General features: G+C 32.2%; 1 protein-coding gene across 6 annotated transcripts in view; it reads left to right on the top strand.

The window, feature by feature from the left end:
• The first annotated feature begins 8582 nt into the window (after positions 1-8582).
• Positions 8583-24160, top strand: part of LOC147071758 (nose resistant to fluoxetine protein 6-like) — a 37857-nt gene continuing 22279 nt past the window's right edge. The window contains exons 1-6 of one of the 6 annotated variants that reach the window (XM_085947096.1): positions 8583-8635; positions 15008-15326; positions 15862-16097; positions 16710-16903; positions 19961-20082; positions 22645-22837. In XM_085947096.1, coding sequence (XP_085803222.1) covers positions 15098-15326; positions 15862-16097; positions 16710-16903; positions 19961-20082; positions 22645-22837 — 974 coding nt within the window. In that variant the 5' untranslated portion in view covers positions 8583-8635; positions 15008-15097. Of the gene's footprint in view, positions 8855-14862; positions 14898-15007; positions 15327-15861; positions 16098-16709; positions 16904-19960; positions 20083-22644; positions 22838-24160 lie in introns of those variants that run through there. The other 5 variants (XM_085947097.1, XM_085947094.1, XM_085947092.1 and 2 more) reach the window with 5 other exon arrangements.

The raw sequence follows: 24160 nt of genomic DNA, 5'->3' as shown, positions 1-24160 counted from the left end.
ACAATTTATTTTTCCTGGAAATCCAATAATATAATTTATTATACATTTCAATGTGATTATGTTATCATCCTGACAAGCTTTCTAGTTTTTAGTCGTCATACGGTCGGAGAGGTCATATCGATATGGAGCGGAAGCTTTGAATTTTTGTAAACTTTTTATAAGCTTATGGAGATGCTATGTTTTAGTGGAAGGTCATTCGAAAATATATTATGTAGCTACGGTATTCGGTAGATGAGATCGTAACTCTTATAATCTGCATGGTCGAATCATCCAGTGATGGTGATAGTGATGAATAGGTACATTTAATACTTATAATGTTATATGGCTGAAAATCGAATCGTCGTTTAAACGTTCCCACTATTCAGAAAGTTTGTTTAAGATTAAAGTGTAATATACTGTTATTTTGAGAAAACATATGGAAGTAATAAGTAGTCAATAATATATACTAAATCCACTTGTGACGGAGATCCTACATACCGACAACTATAATATTATGCATTGTGGCGCTTTGGACAATTTATGATGACACTACTAACTTGTATTGAAATCATTTCAAAAGGATAATTCCATTAACTTAGCAATTAAGATTTATAAGTAGTGAGTGGAAGGAGTTAGGGAAGACCTTCATCCATGCAGTGAATCTACATCTGCCTGCCTGCGCCGATGGTGGTTGACAGTGTTGGCACCCGGGTGGCGACTGCCCTTGGCGTAGTCCTCCTTGGGTCGATTCTAAATAGTATATACTATATATACAGGGGGTACTCATTATCCGAGTCCCCGGGGTTACGAATTTGCAGAAGGATGCCAGTGTATTTTTCTTTTCTAAACGTGTCTCAATTAAACCCATTTACTAGCAATTTTGGTCTCCGTTTCAAGCGGATTCGCTAAGAGGTATTTTTTGGTAAAAATTACCCTCGGATAACGAGGACCCTCTGTATATACTATATGTCATGTGATAAATATATATATTATATAATATAATACAAGTAAATTATTTTGATCAAAAAGAAAAAGACATTAGATAACAAAATCAGAGAATTAGTTGTAGGTACTTATAACAGGTCGCAGTGGAAGCGGCAAGGCGTCAATATGACGTAATAGCTTCCAGTTTGACCTGACGTATGACTGAAACTCCTTCGGGGAAGGTATACATGTTACATGGTTCTACTCAGGGTTCTAAATGGACCAGGGGCCCGATTTCCTAACTATCGTCTCGTGTGGCACCAGACGATAGTTAGGAAATCGGACTGCTGAGCGTACCGGAGCGCCGTTCCGGTTCATAAATCCCCAAAATTATCGCTCCGTCTCGTAGTGAAATTAATTCGACCATCTTTCAACATGTTAATTGTCATTTTACAATTAAATCAACTGTAATTCGAAGTTTCCCACATCCATTAGGAAAATCATTGCGATGGTTTGAGCTAGACTTTGGACAATATTTTCATTCATATTTATTTAAAGACGATGATAATAAACTGCAAATTTTAATTAAAATAAGTAAATCTCTTCTTAAATTTATCCAATATTTCTTCTCATATAGTGATAGGAATCTTCGTTTATACCAATTTCGTAATTTTTATATGCATAGTAATAATATTCAGCTTGAATTAATTGACAAACGATATCGCATCTGTGATGGTTCTTGATTTCAGAATTTATCTCATTCAATTTTGATGTTAGATAGTTTAAAAATACTTGTTTTAAAAGCTATAATATGTCGTTTTGAAGATAGGTTGCATTATTATCATTTCTCTCAATAAAATTTAAAATGTTCTCATTTCAGGTAAGTAATGATTCTTGAAACCTAATAAGAACATATCCTTTCCTCAACCACCTTACTTCATTGTACTATCCAAAAAAATATTAAATTTTCGACCGGGATATTTTTTTCTTCATCCATGGTTGCGAATTTAAAATATCGGAATCATTATTATTTTCAAAATTCACAATAGTAATTAGGATCAACCAATGTTTGCTTCGTGATCGACCGGTTGGGAACCCCTGTCGCAGGGGGTCATATTTGCTCTGCCTAATACCTGCGCACTAGAATAAATCATATCTGCCCATAATCTTAATGGCACTATAGCAACCTTCACTATTTTCGGCTATATATTAATAATGATAAATTTATTATAAATGGAGCAGCGTTTACTTGGTAGAATTCCATTTTACAATAATGATCAGTAGTTGTAATGATGGTGTTACAACCAAAATAGCTATCGATTTAAAAAAAAATCCATATTATTATCATTTGTAATAAATTTATTTTTATGAAATAGCAGAATTCGTGTAGGTTTCACTTTAATGTCGTTGTTGTTGTGTAGCTGTACACAAACTGTGTTGCCAACGTCATTAAAATCGAATGAAACCGGTCCAGTTTAATAATAAAACAATAAAAATTGTAATTAGTTGCTTAATAAACATTGCGTTATATTTAACTATTATTTCAATGAATTTCCACCATAAATTTAACAATTAATACGGTTAAATAAAAAAAATATACGTTCATCTTTACAGACAATATACTACAGACTCTTGTGGCTCTCAAGGATATCTCGTTTAGAAATTATCTTCGAATTCAAATTTTTAAATTTTGTATAATACGTGGGCGCATGTTTGTTAATAATAGCATATCATTATCAAATTGTGATATTTTATTAAATGAATATAGACATAGTCGGTATAACCTTAATTTCAGAATTAAGATTGTTGGCTTTGCCTTCAACTTGACTTGCTGACTTTAAAACCAATACTCTGGGACTTGTGACATTTACAAGCAAACTTATTTTAAGTTTTGCCTAGTTTCATCATCAGTGACCCAGGATAGCCGCGCGGTTTAAGCATCGACCTATAGCGTCGTGGGTCCCAGGTTCAAATCCTGGGTCTGGCAAGTACACATATTGTTTTTCAATTTGTGTATGAGTCAGAGTATGGACCTAATAGTTTGAGCAATTGGCTAATATCCATTCCTCGTAAAAACAAAATCTGTCAATACAAACCTCCACTCAGTGGAGGCCTATATGAATTTGTTAGAATCGGACATGGTCAAAAAAAAAGTGTCATGTTAAAATCTGAAATTATCATATTGAATACCGGAAACCTAAAAGGCTGGAAGTGCCCAAAATTATGAAAACGGTTTTATTTAAGAAATGGATAGCATGTTCTAAGGTAAATGTTCTACAGCAGTGAACTGCACACTACAGACTACAAAAGCCACTGATGCCCGTAAATAATTCTTAAAAATTCCTGAAGATGGTGTTGGTTATAAGTACCGATCTTCATTTCCCCTTTAATAGGCGATAAGTGCCATCGTTAGTCATATGCTATTTGTATCAAAATGGATGAAAACGAGCCGTTTTCTGCTAATTGTGGTGGCATACAAAGGCGTTCAATTGGCCAGAAAGAAGTTAAAGGATTATGGAGAAGAATATTATGTTTCATCAAATAGAAAGTTGATTTCCGTAAAACGACCCCCAAATCAAGAGGTTGGTACAATAGGTAACCTGTCACTCGACATGCGCTGGTGATGAGCCAATCTATATTTTTTTTATCAATACGATGAAATTTACATGGAGTATTTTAATAACTCTATAGAGCCCTGGAAAATGGTGAGATTATTGAAAAGGAATAAAATGTTATCTGATTTAAATAATTATTACTTGCCCATGCCGAATTGCAGGAGTAAAATGACGGAAGAAAAGAAAAAGACCTCATGAATCTAAAATACCCATAGCACGCGCAAGAACACAAAAATTTTTACAATAACATTTTACAAAATACATCTTAAGAATAAAACAGTAATTACTTAATTATAAATATGACAGCAATATTATACGTCGTCACATCCCTATAATAATAGATAAAACAGTTTATTTCTTTATTGGCACTAAGCCCTTTATTGCTTCAGAGAGCAGGTCACTTTGGCCCAATTAGAGGAAACTAGGCACAGTACATGAGATTTTCTATAAAATGATTCTTTACTTTGATTTTATACTTAGTTTAATATGTCTTTTCTATTTATTTTTTTACTAAACTGCATTAAAATTTGCTAATTTGTTGATTTGGCATACAAATACAATATTGTTTTCTTTGAATGTTTGAGTGCATTTTTAAATTCCCATCTACCTTATTTTTGGTAAATGGCACTTTTAAATTACCGGTATGCATTATAAGAAAAAAATAAAGAAATATGACATTGATGAATTTGCTTTGCGTATGTGGGCGAAGTCTAAACAAGTTTGGAGATATATTAATTATAATATATATTTTTTGATTTATAGGTATTCATATATGTTATATAATTATATCTTGTTTCTGGTAACTGATAATTGTTTTCGGATGTGGTTGAAATGGGATAAAAATATTTAAAAACCATCTCAATAATACTTAGTTTTAGGAATAGAACCCTTATTAATAATATTTGAAAAATAGTACAATTAACGAATAAAAATATAATATAATACATAATTTGGAACACCTCAAAAACACGAATTTTTTGAAAAAATATTAGTTGTGAAACGGAACACGAACCTGCACCATCGGATTCCGACCAATGTGATTTATCAATTTAGCCATATTATATACACCATACCTAATCACGATGCAAATAACAAAATATTTTCAAATAAAGAATTTATATTTTAATTTAAAGAAATCAATTAAATACAAATTTAAAACAAAATGAATTTGAGTGTCGAAAAAGGTGAATATATCTATTATTAAATGCTTTTAATATTATTTTGCTAATAAACCATTTACAAAATGTATCCTCTAGAGTCTAGGTCTAGAAACTTGATGTCATTGACAATATAAAGTGATTATTTCACATTGATTCTTTTTTTTTTTTGATTTTTTTTTGATAACGTAATGTTAAATGATAACAAACATTATTGTTTATTGTGCGGAATATTATATTCTACGAGATAATCTCATTTATCTTTGGAGATTTATGGTGACATTTAATTGGCATATGATTATTATTTACTCCTTTCGAAATTAACTAATATTTTCAATTACTGACCTTGTTAAACAAATTAATATTCCTTATATTTCATTCGCAACATTTTGGCCAATGACATTAATATGGACGAAGCATCTGGAAAAGAAAATGACACTCACTTTGTGTCGGGTCTGCCGGATGGCGAAATTCATATTTTAATATCGGTATCCTACGCTCAAATGAACATTCTGCTTGCAAGCGGCCTGGCGACACCGCTGGGTCTGCCCATACAAAATTTCTGACTGTCAGGTTTCGACTCCGCCGTTATTATTGTGTTACAAAATGCCAATGTGCCCAGTTAAAAATTGTAAAAAAAATCTACTAAACACTCCAAGAAAGATAGGATATCACTTTTCATGTGTGAGTATTATTTATTATTGATAAAATGCCATTTTAAGATATTGATGAATGTTTATTCAATGCAATTGAATGACAGAAACCATTGGACAGACGCCTGTGATGCGCTGGGCTCACTTGCGTCTAATCTCCGAGAAGTCGTAAGTAACAGAGAACTGTTTCTAACGCAATGACACTAATACGCCATTACAATAAAGGTTATATTACTATAAATTGTCGAAGCTTGTATCGCATAATGGAAATGGATACGTCTATGGTCACGTGACGTCTACCTATACATCTGTGAATGACTTTCATGTACAATTTCTCGAGCGCGCCGATATGAAGTGAGTTGTCCATTTAATATGTCATTGATTTTGGCGCAAGAGATTTTAGGTCAATTTCGATGACAGCTGTAACCGTGTATCTATTTGAAAAAGTGACATGATGTGTTATGTTATAAATGTTAAATGCGTAGAATACTATCTACAATTCTAGAGGTACATATTTAAAAAAAAAAATGCAGTGATTAATACGTATTATTTTACCACGTTTTTATTAGCTCGTATTCTTGTTTGTTCAGTACAATTTTTTTCTTGTTTGTCCAATACAAATCTTGTTTAACTAACTTTCCGACTAGCTAGACATTTGAAACTTTTAGAATATATCAGAACACGATGACAATGCATTTTTTTAATACTTTCAGCCATCTTTCAGCAGAATTGAATTCATTTTCAGTTAATGTTTCAGTTCTGTTTTGTATGGAAAGTTATTTCGGAAAAAAAAATCGTAAAAAGTAACACTATTATTGGTTGCGAAGGGGGTCCTAGCAACTAAATTATTAATATATACGTGCGTTACTATGTAAATCAATATGAAATGTCAAAATGACATTTCAGTATTCTATATTTAATCAGTATTTCTATCAAGTACAAAAAAAAGTATTTATTAATACATAGAATTGTCAAGTTTATATGATTCAATAGACAATTTAAAAACGTAGTATATAAAAAGTTATTTTTATCTTGTAATTATTTTTAGTAATGCTTGGAAGAGGAAGTATTCTTAAAACAGCAGAAAGAAACAAGCGAATCGCCTTAATATTCTGTTTTCGACTGACGACACTATTCAATTTTAATGTCTGAATACCGGTTCATAAAATCCTTAAACTTATGTTACGTTTAATGGTGTGGTTCCACTTATTATGTAAATGATGTAAATTTGTAAATGATAATCGCAGTGGTGTTTTCGGTTATGCGATGATCGCCCTGTATGTTGTTCAATGCGACTGCTTAAATTAAAATAAATCTACAATAATAATAGAACAATATTTTTTTACAAAAACAAAACGATTTGATATGAAATTGCATTGAAATACACGTAGGTACCTGCTAAATGGTCATCTAGTAGCAATATTTAATCCAAAATGCATAGTAAGTTGGACATAAGATTGAGAATAACGTGAAATAAAATAGACAAAATTAAAATCACTGCCATTTGAAATTTGAATCTACACGTCATTCCATTCGATTCTTGAAGCTCCAGAATATCAGTGCTCTGGATAACATCCTTAATCTTAAGGTAGTTAATGTAGGTACCAACCTACTTATTTGTATATTTGTGAATAAGATTTTCCAACATCAAGACTCATTAACTGCAATTATAAAATCATCTCCATCTTAACTTCTTCTTCTTATTGTGCCATCCCCTAGCGGAGGTCGGCCACCATCAAGGCGATCTTATATTTGTCGTCTGCTACCCGGAACAGTTCGGTGGAGCTGCACTCGTACCAATCACGGATGTTCTTAAGCCACAAAATGCGGCGCCGTCCTCTGCTACGCTTCCCATTGATCTTTCCTTGAATGACAAGTTGGGGAATGCTGTATTTTTGTCCTCTCATAATGTGGCCGAAGTATTGTAGTTTCTTGGTTTTGATACTACGTAGAACTTCTCGGTCCTTCCCCATTCGATTGAGAACTTCAACATTTGTCACCCGGTCAGTCCAAGGAATTTTGAGGATGCGTCTATACAGCCACATCTCGAAAGCTTCAAGTCTCCGTGACATCTCTTGGTTTAGCGTCCATACTTCCATACCATAGAAAAGAATTGAGAGCACATAACAACGTACCATACGCAGTCTCAGACCTAGGTTAAGATCTCGATTGCTAAGGAGGCGTCTCATTTTGAGAAAGGCGCTCCTTGCGATCTCAATTGTAGTTTTTATTTCCTGAGACTGGTCCCATTTCTCATTGACCCATGTACCTAAATATTTATAATGGGTCACACGTTCGATTGGTTCGCTGTTAATGACAAAATTTGTGTTGGTGTCTGGTGTCGCTGTTTTTGATACTAGTAATAGTTTTGTTTTCTTGAGGTTCATTTTTAAACCATAAGAATTACTAACCTCATTAACCTTTTCTACCAGTTGATGTAAACTCTTTAAACTATCAGTAATCAGCACAGTATCATCGGCATATCGTATATTGTTAATATGTTTGCCATTAACTTCACTAATGATAAATACCTGTAATAATAGCATTAATGCAAGCAAGTCAATATCAGGAAATAAATGCATGCACTTCTGTAAGCGACTGCTACTATTGAAAATACTGGCTCTAACAAGCAAAAATTTTCAAGACTAGCAATAACTTATTTCACGTATGTTATCTAAACTAAAATGAAGAAGAGAAAAAACGTACATACGCAAACTTGAAAATAGAGATAACTGAAAAAACATTGGCCGTGAGTTGATTAACCGAATCGGACAGCAAACCATTGATATATTATCACGTTATGTCGCAAATAATGCCATGAGCGACTGTCAATGATGTCAATGATCCTAGCCAGGTGGGTACCTCAGGACGCAGACAGCAAAGAATTGGATCCGACCGTATTGAGAAATATTGAAGTAGGCCGGAAAGGCCGGGAAAGTCGAGAATGAAAGACATGACTAATCCTACTATGAGAACGTTCAAAAAGAAGAAGAAGAAAAGTGTGAATAATTTTGATATCAATACATACAGATTCCATATTTAGTTATGAAAATAGTTTTATTATAATATATTATTGCATTATTTATTAAATATAATATATCATCTTTAAATATTCCATCTAAAAGATGTATTGTGGAACTTTTGATATTTAACATTATAAAAGTTGTCGCTGGCTAAAAAAATGCCAAGCACCACTGACTACATAAATGAACAATTTTATCATAGTCAATAATAATAAAAACTTGACTGAAGTTGCAGTTTAGTTCGGCATGCCAAGCGGAAAGCACTCTTACTCTTAAATCTAAAAGTAGTAGACAATAAAAATCATAATATTACAACGTAAGCAATGATGTTTGTAGTATCAAATTGATCGTTATTTTTGTGATATCGTATACTTTTTAAAAATCGTGTCGGGCTTATTACGTTATCAAAATATTTCTCAAATAAAAGTAGTGTGGTTTCGGTGTCGGGTTTCCTTAAAACGCAGGAGACACACTTACTTTGTCAGAAACTTCAAAAATCTTAAGTGGGTACAAGCTTTTCTCAATCTGAAACATTTAATTGTAAGTTTTTATAAACTAACGAAGTGTAATAAAATGAACAAATCTTATATAACTCCGTATCCAAAGCATTAACCAAAATAGTATTAACCAATAATATGAGTAATTCTAGTATGTTTTGTTTGTTAAATAAATGACACATAATATTTTTTCGCATAATTTTACATGTTTTTGTCCTAATCCCGGCATTTAAAATTCTGGCCTGGATTGCAATCCTTCATTTCTCGGGCGTTGGGAAATATTCCAGTTGCAAGGATAAATTTCTCGAAATAATTTACTACTATATATGTACAATAAAATCAGTGTTTGGAACTTTATTCTGCAAGTTGTAACGAGTGATAAGCTTAATATAATACAACGATGGCGAATTCACGACAGCGTATAATATGATGTTGATTTTTTTCCCCGACCATGTCCGATATTTATTATAATGTCTCTCAAACTTGTTTAGACTACGCCCATTTACGCAACATACCTAATATTCAAAGCAAAATAATTCATCAACGTCATATTTCTTTATTTTTATCTTATACTTATGATAATTTCACATTTTAACATGAATCTTTTTTTTCGACCATGTCCGATCCTAAGATCATACGGGCCTCCACATAGTGGAGGTTTATATTAACAGATTTTCTTTTTACGAGTAATGGATGTCAGCCACTTGGGAACCAGGCGATGTCTTTACCTACCAAAGGCTGTCGTGCGGTTTCGCCCTCCCCCTACCGCTTCAGCATCTTAACACTGCATTACCTCTCATTCTCTCCTATTGAAAACTTGCAACAGTCGAACGCGATGACACAATGCTTTCAGTCCGCGAGCGACGTGACGTGAACGCCAGCATAAAGAATACGGACTCTATGTTAATATTGTCTTGATTAAATGAATTGACGCTCGCTTGATATAATTCCATTTTTATAAAAATGTTTATAACATACTTAATATCAGGGCTTTTTTTGAAAAATAAAGGTGCCGGAACGCACTTCTTGACAAATTTCTTAACTACTTAAGAAAATTATGTTCAAATATCATTTAAAGTAACTTTTCCTATGCCACGAAGCGCACGAAAAATTAAACAAACAAACATTAATACAAATAAACAACTAAAGTTGTAAAAAATTAAATTGTAAAAACATCATATATTTGAATAAATAGTGATTTCCATGGGCCCCACATATTGAAATTGTCCCCAGTCTAGGATCTTTGGCAGGCCCCCTACCTATCACGAAGGTTAAAGTCAGTGTGACGCTTTTTCAAATGCTGTTTGAGGTAAAATTAAGGGTATTCAGTGTATTAACAATCATTAACCAAAAAATGCAATTATACAACCATATATTTCAAAATGTTAATATGTCTGAAGGAAATTAGCGCCGCAGGTGATTTTTTTACGATTAGAGCAAATTTGTGATGTGCGTTTATCTCATTTATCTTGTCGCTCCCCCAGGCTAGAGCCCTGTCAGCCCCCCCTTTTGTGGTGGCAATGGTGATTTCCAAAGTTCAGTCCAACTCTCGTCTGGCAAATTGTCTCGATTCCTTTTATTAGTGTAGAGTCTATGGCCGAATGTCTTCCACTGAGTAACCCCACCGATCAACGTATTTTGATAGGATCGAAAAGTGTCAAAGGTAGTCCGACGAGTTTGACGAACAAAAGTACCGAAACTGTTTTGGTCTTCAACGAAGCTCTAATTAGATTCATTTGCGAAAATTTGCGTTAACATTCATTTGAAGAAATGGTAATAGAATTCAATGTATGTATCAAACGAGATAGTTTTTCAGGATATGTTTTTTCATATGAGATGATTCAGGAAAATTAACTTGTACTATGAAAGCGCGAACATTGTTTCGTCTAATTGCTTTTAAAACATTTAAAATACCGTGAAAAAAGGTGCCAGAACGCCGTTCCACCACGTTACATTACAAAAGAAGCCTTGCTTAATATACATTGGATTCTGAATTAATAGCTGGTTATTTCGGTAGCTACACAATATGAAGATTTTTACTGAATAGCTAATTTTATCTTCATGCGAAAGGAAAAAGGAGATAAGTCTAAAAGGATCAAATTAACCGGGTTTGGCTTGAAATTTTGACAGGTGCAATGACGTCAATATGTAAATTTCAATGTCAAATCGGATTGTTAGCTTATAAATAGGTACTAAGTATTGAAAATAAACGTTAAATATGTATTTATAAAAATTTATTAAATTACTGGCCGTAAAAAATAATAAATAATTTAGGTCAACGAAAAATAATTATGTTGTTTGTAGTAAACTGTGATGGCATATCTTTTGGATATCCAGTGGGTCAAGTCTATACACAAGGCGGCTATCGACCACTAACGTGATAAAGAGATAGTATTTATTACATATTTGTATTGAGGTATTATAATTGTTACAATAAGTTAGCCGGCTAAACAGTCGAAACTGTCTATCTCGCTCTAAATTTTATCACATCCAAGAAAGGTGCTGTTAAAATATAGCACTTATAGCAACAGTCATTACCAACTTATTGTAATTGTTACAATAAGTGCTAATAGTTCGATACAAACCTACCGGGAATGGGACAACTGGACTCCAGGACAATTGGACGCCGCACTGTCGTATACACGTGTACAGAACGTAGATGAGGAATTTTAATCAGTTTCTATCTACTACTTAGTAGTTTTAATTCATTTTACTCTTAACATAATGTTTTTTTTATTGTGGACTGAGAATTAACACGCCTAAGGCTTTATATAAAAATATTTAATTTTTTTTATTTTTTCATATTTTTTATTTATTAAATTTTTTCGTTGGAACTTAAACATATGCACGATTAAATCATTATTTACGTGTGAATATTTAAATTCTCATCAATTATAAATCATAATATAATAATTTAAATATAAATAATAATATAAAATATTTTTTTCAAAGTACCTATAAGTACCTAACGTCTATTTATTTTCGAATTGCGTGGCGTCCAGTTGCACCAGCGCCAAATCGTCCTAGACCTTTCCAGATGTGCTTAGGGCTTGAGCCTTGACATAGTCTCTATTTTACGGATGTGGTAAGATCCAGACGACGGAGCACAGACACATGCATTCCCTAGAGGAGTTTCAGCAATACACCACAAACACCTTAAAACTTCTCACAATTGCATAGTCAGATTTGCTTTAAGATTAAATTGTTGGCATTTTTTACTTTAAATCTTATACATAATAGAGTACCTAAATGTTGCTTACATACAAAATTATAACTAAATTTCTTAACTGCATTCATTTTCAACTTTATGACTTATTTTATTAGTTGTAAAATATGAAATCTTTCCTTGATTTGTTCTTATTAAAATTACATATTTTTTGAAATATAAATTTTCAGACACTTAAAAATAGTTAAGTACTAGAAAATCTAGTAAGTACTATACAATGAATGCTCAGTCTACTGGGAATTGCTCTTACAGTGTAAGAGCAGTCCCCAGCGAAAGAGTCCCCAGAGAAAATTATGGAATCTTCGTGTAACACTTACACGAAGCCTATTCCATCATTTTCTCTCATTCGGTGTCACTCAACTACTAACTAACTAACTAACTATATCATATTTTCTGACAAAGCTATTTAACTTCACGCTTATGTAGTATGTTTACAGCAAACATGTAGCTGTAAATCTGTAATATGAAATAACAAAGACTGATTTTATCCCATTTGTGGAATCATCATTGTGTGTCGTGCGATATATTATGATCATAATGTTGTGTTTGTGAGTGTCCATACTTTCGTTCCATATATTATACCTGAGAGCACGTCGTATGTCAAAGATTTTCAACCGTTTTTCATAAAATTCCGGGACATCTTTTTCAAAATATCGATCAGAATGAGAATCGACAGCCTTTTCTTAGCTCTTCCGGCAAAAAAAATCCGGCATGTATAATCGATTGCGTTCACGATGTCAGTCGATTTCCCCCAGAGAAATTACAAGGGGGGACATGCTCGTCGAAGGTCAAAATTGAGTTTTTATTGTATATTCAAACCATGATCCTGGACACTCCTTAAACGTTGTAGATGATCTATTTATATAATTTTGAAGCCTTATTATTCTTTATACTTATTTTAAACATTTGATAACTGCATGAAGTATTTTTGTTACATAAAATAGTATTCTTTTAAACCTCTCGCTCTAATGTTTTAGAATATAGTCATATTTCGGTACATAACTGTGCAGTGGTGTTAAGATTTTTTACATTTATTAATTTTTAAACGCATTTATAAAACCATTAGCATAATTTATTACGAGATAATTTTTGTAAAATATTCACGATAAAAAATTATATTGATAATCTCTGTGATCCCAAATTTGACAAGAATTAGGCATTTTATTATTCAAAAAATCGGCAAGATTAACACATATCAAGATGATTCTAAAGATATTTATTATAAGCTATGTCTTTGACCATTTAAGTGTGATAAACATCTTATGAATAATGATTGCTTTATAATAATTATTGACCTAAGAATAAGGTAGTGTTTTTTTGAAATACGCCATTTCTTTTGTCATTCCCTAGTGGTTAAGCTACAACATACGGCCGTAGCCATAAATTGACAAACTTTAATTGAAGTAGGGAGTAAAATGATATTGACGCGCGTGTTTGAACATGTACCGTTTAAAAAAAAATAAAAAAAAATTCGGTTAGGTACATGTTCAAACACGCGCGTTAACATAATTTTACTCCCTACTTTAATTATAGTTTGTCAATTTATGGCTACGGCCGTATGTTGTAGTTTAACCACTAGGGAATGACAAAAGAAATGGCGTATTTCAAAAAAACACCACCTTCTTCTTAGGTCAATAATTATTATAAAGCAATCATTATTCATAAGATTTTTATCACACTTGAATGGTCAAGGACATAGCTTATAATAAATATCTTTAGAATCATCTTCAAATGTGTTAATCTTGCCGATTTTTTGAATAATAAAATGCCTAATTCTTGTCAAATTTGGGATCACAGAGATTATCAATATAATTTTTTATCGTGAATATTTTACAAAAATTATCTCGTAATAAATTATACTAATAATTTTATAAATGCGTTTAAAAATTAATAAATGTAAAAAATCTTAACACCGCTGCACAGTTCTGTACCGAAATATGACTATATTCTAAAACATTAGAGCGAGAGGTTTAAAAGAATACTATTTTATGTAACAAAAATACTTCATGCAGTCATCAAATGTTTAAAATAACTATAAAGAATAATAAGGCTTCAAAATTATATAAATAGATTATCTACAACGTTTAAGGAGTGTCCAGGATCATGGTTTGAAAATACAATAAAAACTCAATTTTGACCTTCGACGAGCATGTCCCCCCTTCGGTTGGTTATTCTAAAAATCCGGAATGTTGTACGTCCCGGGTAAGTTGCAACCGGCATCCTGGCCAAAGTGGAATAATTGGCAATCCTGCGTATGTCCGATCATTTTTTACCACGTTTTTATTAGTTCGTATTCTTGTTTGTCTAGTACACATTTTTTCTTGTGTGTCCAGTACTAGCAACTAAATTATTAATATATACGTGCGTTACTATGGAAATCAATATGAAATGTCAAAATGACATTTCAGTATTCTATATTTATTCAGTATTTCTAATCAAGTACAAAAAAAGTATTTATTAATACATATAATTGTCAAGTTTATATAACTCAACAGAAAATTTAAAAACGTGGTATTTAAAAAGTTCTTTTTATCTTGTAATTATTTATTTTAGATATAAAATAGCTTTCGCTTTCGATTTTAACGAACATAATAATAATAACAATAATAAAAACAAATCGAAAATAATGTCATTTAAAACCGTACAAAACCGATCCAGTTTAATAATAAAAAAATAAAAAGTGGAATTAGTTGCTTAATAAACATTCCGTTTTATTTAATTATTAATGCATTGCATTTCCGCCATGAATTGACAGTTAACACCATTAAAAAAAATACAATCTTTACAGATCACATACTACATACTATAGACAGTACAAAAAAAGTATTTAGTAATACATAGAATTGTCAAGTTTATATAATTCAACAGAAAATTTAAAAACGTGGTATTTAAAAAGTTCTTTTTATCTTGTAAATATTTGTTTTTATGTTAAGATTTAGGCTTCGCCTCAGTGTTTGATAATAATAATAATAATAATACACCTCAGAATGACATGATTAATAATAAATATAAATAAAATAACAATGGAGTATTATAAAAAAATGAAATTCAAAGCAGTGGCGGGAATTACTATAGTGATTGTGTGCGTGAACAGCTGTAGTTCCGAAGCAATAAATACACTGGAGAGTCATTCTGTCTTTTATGGACTTGCGCTGACTGCTACCAATAGGAATACTCCAAAAAGTACATGTGAGAAGCAGTTGGCTATTTTGGAGAAAGGAGTTCGGGATCTTGATAGATGGGCTATAAAAAGTAAGTATTTGTTGGTATTGAAAATATCAGTATTTTCTATAAGAATTGGATTTATGGGATTTTAGGATTAGTTTTCAAAAGTAACAATTTCTAAATAAAAAGAATTTAACAATTAATATGTAAATCATATATGTTAACTAATCTAGAAACTCAATTTTTTTTTTAAAGTACTATGCACTGATTTCTTGTTATTTCTTTTTCGATTAAACATTTAAATACTATACAGATATACCTACATAAACTCTAAAGAATCAAAAAACTTTAAAGTTAATAATTTGCAAAAGATTGATGGTTTCGAGATGATTCGTTTTCACACGTATCAAAACCTACATTATTATTGTATTAAAAAAATGTATTGTATCATTTTGGTAACATCAAAACGGTGGGAAACTAACTTTCTGATCGATATTACGTGTATCCATTATGGATATGTCAAAAAACGAAACCCTGAAACCTTTAAATTTCACTAATGACAGTGTACATATTTAGAATTCGATGTGTGGCAATTTAGAATTCACGAAAAATACTTTTTTAGTGATGGACGCGTCTGGATTACCAACTCCAGGCTTGTATTGGGGCAATACTTACTGGATGGGGTCCAAGAAACAATGCGTCGCCTCTGTTTCGACTAAACAGGTCGGTGTTAGTGCTCTCGCTGGACCTGTCACCATGGAGACACCTGACGCCATCCCCCCATTTCCAGTGGATTACTACGCTGCATATTTCAACCATAATTCCACAATGCAGGTGTTCATCCATTGGAGAAATGAAGTAAGACTGTTTCAATATTTCAATTCTGAAAAAAAAAATATTTAAAATTTTGGCGTCGACGTGGCAACTAAAATTTTTATTTCCTGAATTTCTATTGATAGATATATTTTAGGATTTAATTCGCCCAGAAAAGGCTACAAACTTTCAAATTTAAATAAAGATGCTTTTACACGTTATCTGTTTAGAATAAATAATGTTACGTTTTAAAAATTGAATTTATATTACACCAATCATAATTCAAGACTGATCTTAAAATGAGCATTTCCTCTTTCAGTTTACGAGTGTAAACAGTGATTGGGGGGTGGGGGGGGCTTAGTTTCAAGATCAGTTTTAAATTATATTTGGTGTAATAAAAAAAACTGCATCCGCTGTGATGGAGTGGTAAATGGCCACTTCTGAAGCTGGTAATCGGGGGTTCGAATCCCTCCCCTATAAAATTTAGTGTTCGCGTGTCGAATCGGACAATGGAAGCAATAAAAAGATACACGGTGTTATAATTTTATTAAACTAATAAAATTGTGATGAAATAATACAATATTGAAAACATTAAGTAGTAAGAATAGTTTTTGGAGCGCAAATTGTACTCTAATAATTGTAAATTATATCATGCAGGTTTTGATTACTCTCGGATTATGCATTCCAAGTTCTTGTCAAGAATCAGAAGTGAGAAGTCTTCTCCAAGAGTACTTCGATTCTGGTGTCCTCTACCACCAATTGCTCTATAAAATGTCGTTTCAATTGGAAGGAGTTAAAAAAGTCTTCGTCGATTATTCCTGGTTGAATACAACGGGATTTATGATTTCTGGGTGAGTTTTCACATATTACATGTTTATTAGATGACATGTAACCGTCACCGTGTTTTACAGCTTGACTGTATTGACACATACATACTCATCAGTCATCAGTATGTATACACACGATTTGGAAATACTATCAGAATTCTTATTCGCGAACTATTATACTCATAAGACGACTTGAAACGTGTATTTCAAAAAACCGGTATGCCCACATATCTTTAAAATGTAACAAAAAAATACTTAACTATATATTCTATTTTTATTTTAACACATAATAATCTAATATGTTCTACATCTTCCAAAAGCATATTAAAAGAGGTTAATGACTTCTAGAAATCAATATATTAAAATTAGGTGGTAGGCAAACAAAAAAAAAATGTCGATATGCCTGATTTTACTCTCTTTGGTGCTAGAGCAGTAAAATTGACAATATTATTTTGTTCATCTTATATCTAAAAAAACGCAGTACCCGTATATTTACTACCACTGGTCATATTATTGTACATCACAAGCGATATTAGGTTCAGATAGATGACTGGCTTTACATAAATTGATCTTGTTTTATCAGGGAACTCAGAACTAATAGAAACTGAAATAACTAACGGGTGTGGAGAAGTAGGTAACCGATATCGAATATGGAAGAATACAGGATAAACTTGAACTCGTGTCAAGAATACGTCATACGTCGAATACTGACAACTGCTCTCGGTTTATGCACCGACTTGAAGGTTGCAACACACACTATTTATTACACGTATATAATGCGTGGTTCATTTTCGTAGGACACTCACACATTCAAAACCCAGCGTCGAAATGTAGTGTATTGGGATATAGCCTATCGGAATTATATTTATTAATCTGTTTTGTGTGTTTTATATACATAGAGTTATGTCCCCTGATGATTTTCTGCGGCCTAGCGAGGCGAAAAATGTTGAAAACTGAATTATATTTTATTGTAAATTAATTGGTTTGTATAATAATTAAGTGGAAAAATATACGTATCTAATGTTTTGGTATTTAATTGGGGCCTGTCAAAAGAAAAGTTCCTCATCACTGATTTACAGAAATTAAAATAATCTTGGAACAATTTTTGTATACTTAATTTCTTTTGTTTTGTTTTTAATTTGGGGGTCTTTGACAGCTCTGGTTTGCACGCACAGGGTACTGGTAAATTTGCCCTTGATGAATGAGTTTTGCAAATATTCAAATAGTATACTCATTGGTTGTAGCCCTAAGCCAGTACTTCTCAAACTGGGGAGCGTGGCCTCCCAGGGAGCCGCAAAATATTTCAGTATTTCAAAAAACAAAACTCATAACGTGATCACTGGACGATATCCTGATACAAATCTGTCAAAATCTCGAGGTCGATTTTTTATACGATCATAATACTTTATCCGATGTAGATAAAAATTGTAGAACTTAGTAATGAACTTCACCTCTTTCTTTATGACAAAAAATCAGATCTTTCTTCCTACTTTAGTGATGAATAATTGATGTGTTTTGCTTCTATTTGGCGGATTAGTAAATGAATTGAATTTTTCTCTTCAGAGAAAAGATATCAACATTTTAATTCTGAATATCAAACTTCAAGCTTTCTAAAAATACTTTTTTCGTGGTCAAAAGGTACTAATCAAAGATGCACTGACTTGTTTTCATGCTTGGATGAGAGTGTCTTACCACCAATGAAATATCGCTCTCGACTTCAAACAAGTGTTATACTTGATCACATTTTCGAATCAGATAATTCCCTTGAAGTCGAATTTATGTAAGAAGTCTTGCAGAATTTTGGATAAGGCGAGAGCAAGAATGTCCGTCAATTGCAAAGCAGTATTGTTAGTCATTATTCCTTTTGCGACAACATACCTATGCAAAACAGCATTTTCATCATTACTGGTAATAAAAAATAAACACAGATCGTGTCTTTCAACGGAGACTTTGGAGCAAGCCCTGCGAATTAGCATTTCAAAGACTGTACCGGATATTGATTTATTATATAAAAATCTGCAATCACCCTTTTCTCATTAAATAATTTTTGTAGGCTGTAGCTAGTAGCGAAGGGTGGGGGTAGGCTGTTAAGATCCATCAAAAATAGTACACATTAAACTTTGTTAGTCATACATATTTGTTTTTATTGAACTAAGACTACAATAATTTACAGTTGTTATTGGTTAATTTAAAAAAAAAATTAAACCCTGCCTAAACCAAACCATAATAGTTTTGGTATATTTTTGGCGATATGACAAAACTGTGCACACTTTTTCATTAATGTTTATTTGTTTTTTTGTTGAATTGAGAGTACATATTATTTCACGTCATATTGTTGGTTCATTTTTTTTTTAATTCATTAAGTCCTGTCTAAGCCAAACTATAATAGATAAAAATAGTATTCTACCTATAAAATATTCGAAGTCATGTATGATTTATTTGCATAATTTTAGATATTTTATAGATAGACGATTATTTTTGACTATTATCTATTATGGCTTGGTTTTCACATGGTTTAATTGAATTTTAAAAACTAACCAACATCGTCTGTAAATTGTAGTCTTATTTCAATGAAAACAAATACATATGACTGACAAAGTTTAGTGTGGAGTATTAATGGCGGATCTTATTATTTAGCTTTATTATATTATTATTTAGATCAGCTTATTTTCACCGTTCGCCAGTGGTTATAGCTATAATAAATTTGAAGTTAATTTTTTTTTTAAATTTTTGCTTTACAAGCAAGTAAAAGAAATGTTCTATTATTGTTAATAAAAATGTACCCATAATAATAATTAATATTAAATAAAGTACTATTGGTCACTAAACACTAAAATTGTTGGGTAGGAGAGCCTTGGATTTATTTTTTCTGATTTCGGTGGCCGTGGTATGAAAACGTTTGAGAAGCACATAACTAATCATTTGAGATCCCTTAAGATGGTGGTTCACTGGTACTAACTAAATACCGCAGCTGAAAATTATGAAAAAAATCTGAACAGTTAATATGTTGTACAATATTACAAGGTACATAAGAATTGTTTGAACTTATACAAATTTTGAAACCCTTTTGTTGCTTTTCAGTGGTCTCGTTGGAGCTTTATTAGTTATGTGCTTAATTGGCACAGTCTACGATTTATTAATCTACCAGGCTGTGTCAAAGACACAAAATGGGGGAATTTCTTCCGATAATAATATGTTCGGAGGTAAGTTAATTACAAATCGACATGCTAGGCAAAAAGAGCGTAAGCGACAATTTGCAACGTTGCATGAGAGCAATTTGAAATAAGACTGTAATTGGTTTCGTTATATTATATTTGTCACTAACTACTGACCAAAAAAGAAGTGACTTTGTCATGGAACAACCCATGCCCATTATATTTTGCTTGGCAATATCAGGGATACATGTCATGTTTACATATACTGACACGTCATATTAAGGTACCATGTCCGATCCTAATAAGATGATATGGGCCTCCACACAGCGGAGGTTTGTATCAAGAGATTTTATTTTTACGAAAAATGGATGTCAGCCACTTGCTCGACCTATTAGGTCCATACTTAAATTGAAAAACAATATGTGTACTTGTCAGACCCAGGATTTAAACCTGAGATCCACGACTGTCCGGAGCTTAAGCCGCGCGGCCATCGTGTACCTCCAGATAGATGAAATATAAAAGTATACCCATATACCGCAGTAATCAGTGTAGCCCTGAACAAAAAATATGGCACCCCTTACAATCTGTAGTTATAATATATGTAAATTGAATTAAGCGCATATCTAAAGAGTATAATTAATACAAAAATATATTTTTACTCTGATCTATAGAATATAATATCTGTACCGACAGAGTTGTAATATTTCTTCTTTGTAAATTTTCCTCCCTTAAGGGTGAGAATAACTTAACTAGGGTCCGTATTCTTTATACTGGCGTGCGGCTTTTCCTCCGATTCAGCATCTTAACACTGTATTCCCTCTCGTTCCCTCCCATTGAAAACTTGCAACAGACGAACGCGATGATACAATGATTTTCGTCCGCGAGCGACGCCGACGTGACGTGACCGCCAGCATAAAGAATACGGACTCTACAGTCAGTAGAGTTATTAAATTATCATTAACTACACCTTCATCTTTTACTTGTTCTTCTTCCCGACCCTATGACCCTATGTGGGTTTATAGGTATCCAGCATCTGTATCTATCCAGCGCATTTTTTTTCAATGTACATATCTAATGACTATTACGCGACATCTAAGAAATTTAAAACCTCGAAATCCGTCATTGTTTAAAAATAATTATCAAAAAAGTTTCAAATACATTCTATTTTTTGACGGAGTCTGGTTTGGGATTACTGATAAATAATTTTCAGCAAAAGTCTCTTACGGCCTTGCGCAGCAGTATATATGATATTAACCAAACTAATAAAATTATTATCACTCTATTTTCATCAACTATTTTTATCACTCTATTTTTATCAACATACATGTGACATGGGAAAGCTTTATTCAATATAATCACCATACAAATGCATTGTAATCAATCATCGATTTCTCGAGCATACTTGTATTATTAACTCATTCTTGACTCATGAAGTCTAGTACCAACCGACCTATGCATTCCCGCAAACAAAGCATTCATTTTTTTGTAAACTTTTTCCGTTATACAAATGCATGTAGGTACATTTTTATTGCTTGAAACTAAATACAATAAAATTGGTCCTGCACCATAAAATATTGATATTAAATAAAATATAGTTGGAACAATCTAAAATGTAGAATTTTTCGCGCTTTACTCAAAACAACACCATGAATCACTTTCCGATGAATGAGTAAAATAATCAGCAAGAATGTTCACCATAGTTTGATTCACAGTGCTTTTGCACGTGTTGTCTATCCGCGGCGGAAATATTTGTGGTATGTTTTATCACAACTTTAAAATAGTTTTTAATACATTGTTATTTGTTTGCCGGCAGATCTATGTGGGTCTCTACCAGACTGTCCATACCTACTAAAACCGATTACCCATCGACACAATTTTTTCCCGTGCGAAAGTAGTAGTCAATGTTGCAAACTGTGTTTATTATCTATGGTTACTATCATTGATTGTGTTCAGATCGCGCGTCCTTTACTTAGTGTTTTTTTTTGTTTCTTGCTGAAACTATCAATAATTCAAGTACTCGGCCGTAGTGGTTTGGCGGGCGCGGCGCGGCGGCGTCTTGCGAAACTCAAACGTATAACTGTGTGTATTATGCACCAAAAAAGACATTGTCTACGAACAATTCACACACGGTTATACGTTTGAGTTTCGCACGACGCCACCGCGCCGCGCCCGCCAAACCACTACGGCTGAGCACTTACGGTAATGCAGTTTTATTATATAAACCTACCGCATTACCAATAATGTTTGATAATTTGAGCAGGAGACAAGAAGTGCTGGAAGGCAAGACAAGACGGTAGGTACAACAACCGCGATCTAAGCAGAGCCATCGATAGCAACCATAAACGATAAACATATTAGCTCCGTCTACATACTTCCTAATCAGCGGAAGAAATTGATTCTCCGCATATTTCATAATATTACAATACTAAACAGCATTCTAATTTTTCAATTAAATACTTGAAAGTATAATCGTTTCGGCTCATAATGATATTATTAAATCATCCATCATTAAAATTAAAACTATTATAACGGAGTTCTACAATGTAATCGTCAATTCAGTTAATATAATCATCCACAGTATTTAATATATCTGATTGTATGCATTTTTAGATATAAATAAAAATTGTCTGGAGCAGTCTGATTTGAAACCAAAAAAACAACTTAACAGAAAATACATTAAAATTATGGAACTGCCAAAATGGGTGAACATTCTTCAATGTTTTAGTATACCAAACAACGTAAAAGAAATACTCTGCTGGAACGATATGAATGAAAATACATTATTGCCAATTCATGGACTGAGGTAAGTTATGATTATAAATTATTAATTTGACATAATAATATATTATTATATTGTCACAATTGTTGTTTTCCTTAAGGGCGGACGTGCTCAGCGTGGGTCAAAATGGAGCTGTTGTTCTATTTTCAAAGCATGATCCTGGACATACCTTAAACGTTGTAGATAATCTATTTGTATAATTTTGAAGCCTTATTATCTTTTATATTTATTTTACAGATTTGATGACTGTATAAAGTATTTTTGTTACATAAAATAGTATTCTTTTAAACCTTTCGCTCTAATGTTTTAGAATATAGTCATACTTCAGTACATAAATGTGCAGTGGTGTTAAGATTTTTTACATTTATTAATTTTAAACGCATTTATAAAACCATCAGTATAATTTATATTGACATTATTATAGTGAAATATTTACGATAAAGAAATATATTGATAATCTCTGTCATCCCAAATTTGACAAGAATTAGGCATTTTATTATTCAAAAAATGGGCAAGATTAACACATTTGAAGATAATTATAAAGATACTAATTATAAGCCATGTTTTTGACCATTCAAGCGTGATAAACATTCTACGAATAATGATTGCTTTATAATAATTATTGACCTAAGAATAAGGTGTTGTTTTTTTTTAAATACGCCATTTCTTTTGGCATTCCCCAGTGGTTAAGCTACAACATACGGCCGTAGCCATAAATTGATAGACTATAATTGAAGTAGGCAGTAAAATGATGTTAGCGCGCATATTTTAACATGTATCTAACCGATTTTTTTAAAACGGTATAATTAGTATTTTTAGAATTATCTTCAAATGTGTTATAATCTTGCCCATTTTTTGAATAATAAAATGCCTAATTCTTGTCAAATTTGGGATCTTAGAGATTATCAATATATTTTTTTATCGTAAATATTTCACTGTAATAATGTCGATATAAATTATACTGATAGTTTTATAAATGCGTTTAAAAATTAATAAATGTAAAAAATCTTAACACCACTGCACATTTATGTACTGAAATATGACTATATTCTAAAACATTAGAGCGAGAGGTTTAAAAGAATACTATTTTATATAACAAAAATACTTTATGCAGTCATAAAATGTTTAAAATAAATATAAAGGATAATATGGCTTCAAAATTATATAAATAGATTATCTACAACGTTTAAGGTATGTCCAGGATCATGCTTTGAAAATAGAACAAAGGCTCCATTTTGACTTACGCAGAGCATGTCCCCCCTTAAAGTTATAGTGAGGCGAAAAAAAGCAGATGTGCATGAAGATACCGAATGGCGAAACCTCGGTTACAAAAACTGACTCAAATGG

The sequence above is a fragment of the Rhyacophila brunnea genome, unplaced genomic scaffold (assembly GCF_057557595.1).
Source record: "Rhyacophila brunnea isolate RB1 unplaced genomic scaffold, BYU_Rbru_1.0 scaffold_2, whole genome shotgun sequence".
Lineage (NCBI taxonomy): Eukaryota > Metazoa > Arthropoda > Insecta > Trichoptera > Rhyacophilidae > Rhyacophila > Rhyacophila brunnea.
The sequence above is the reverse complement of the archived record's forward strand: the minus strand, read 5'-3'. Positions and strand labels throughout refer to the sequence as shown.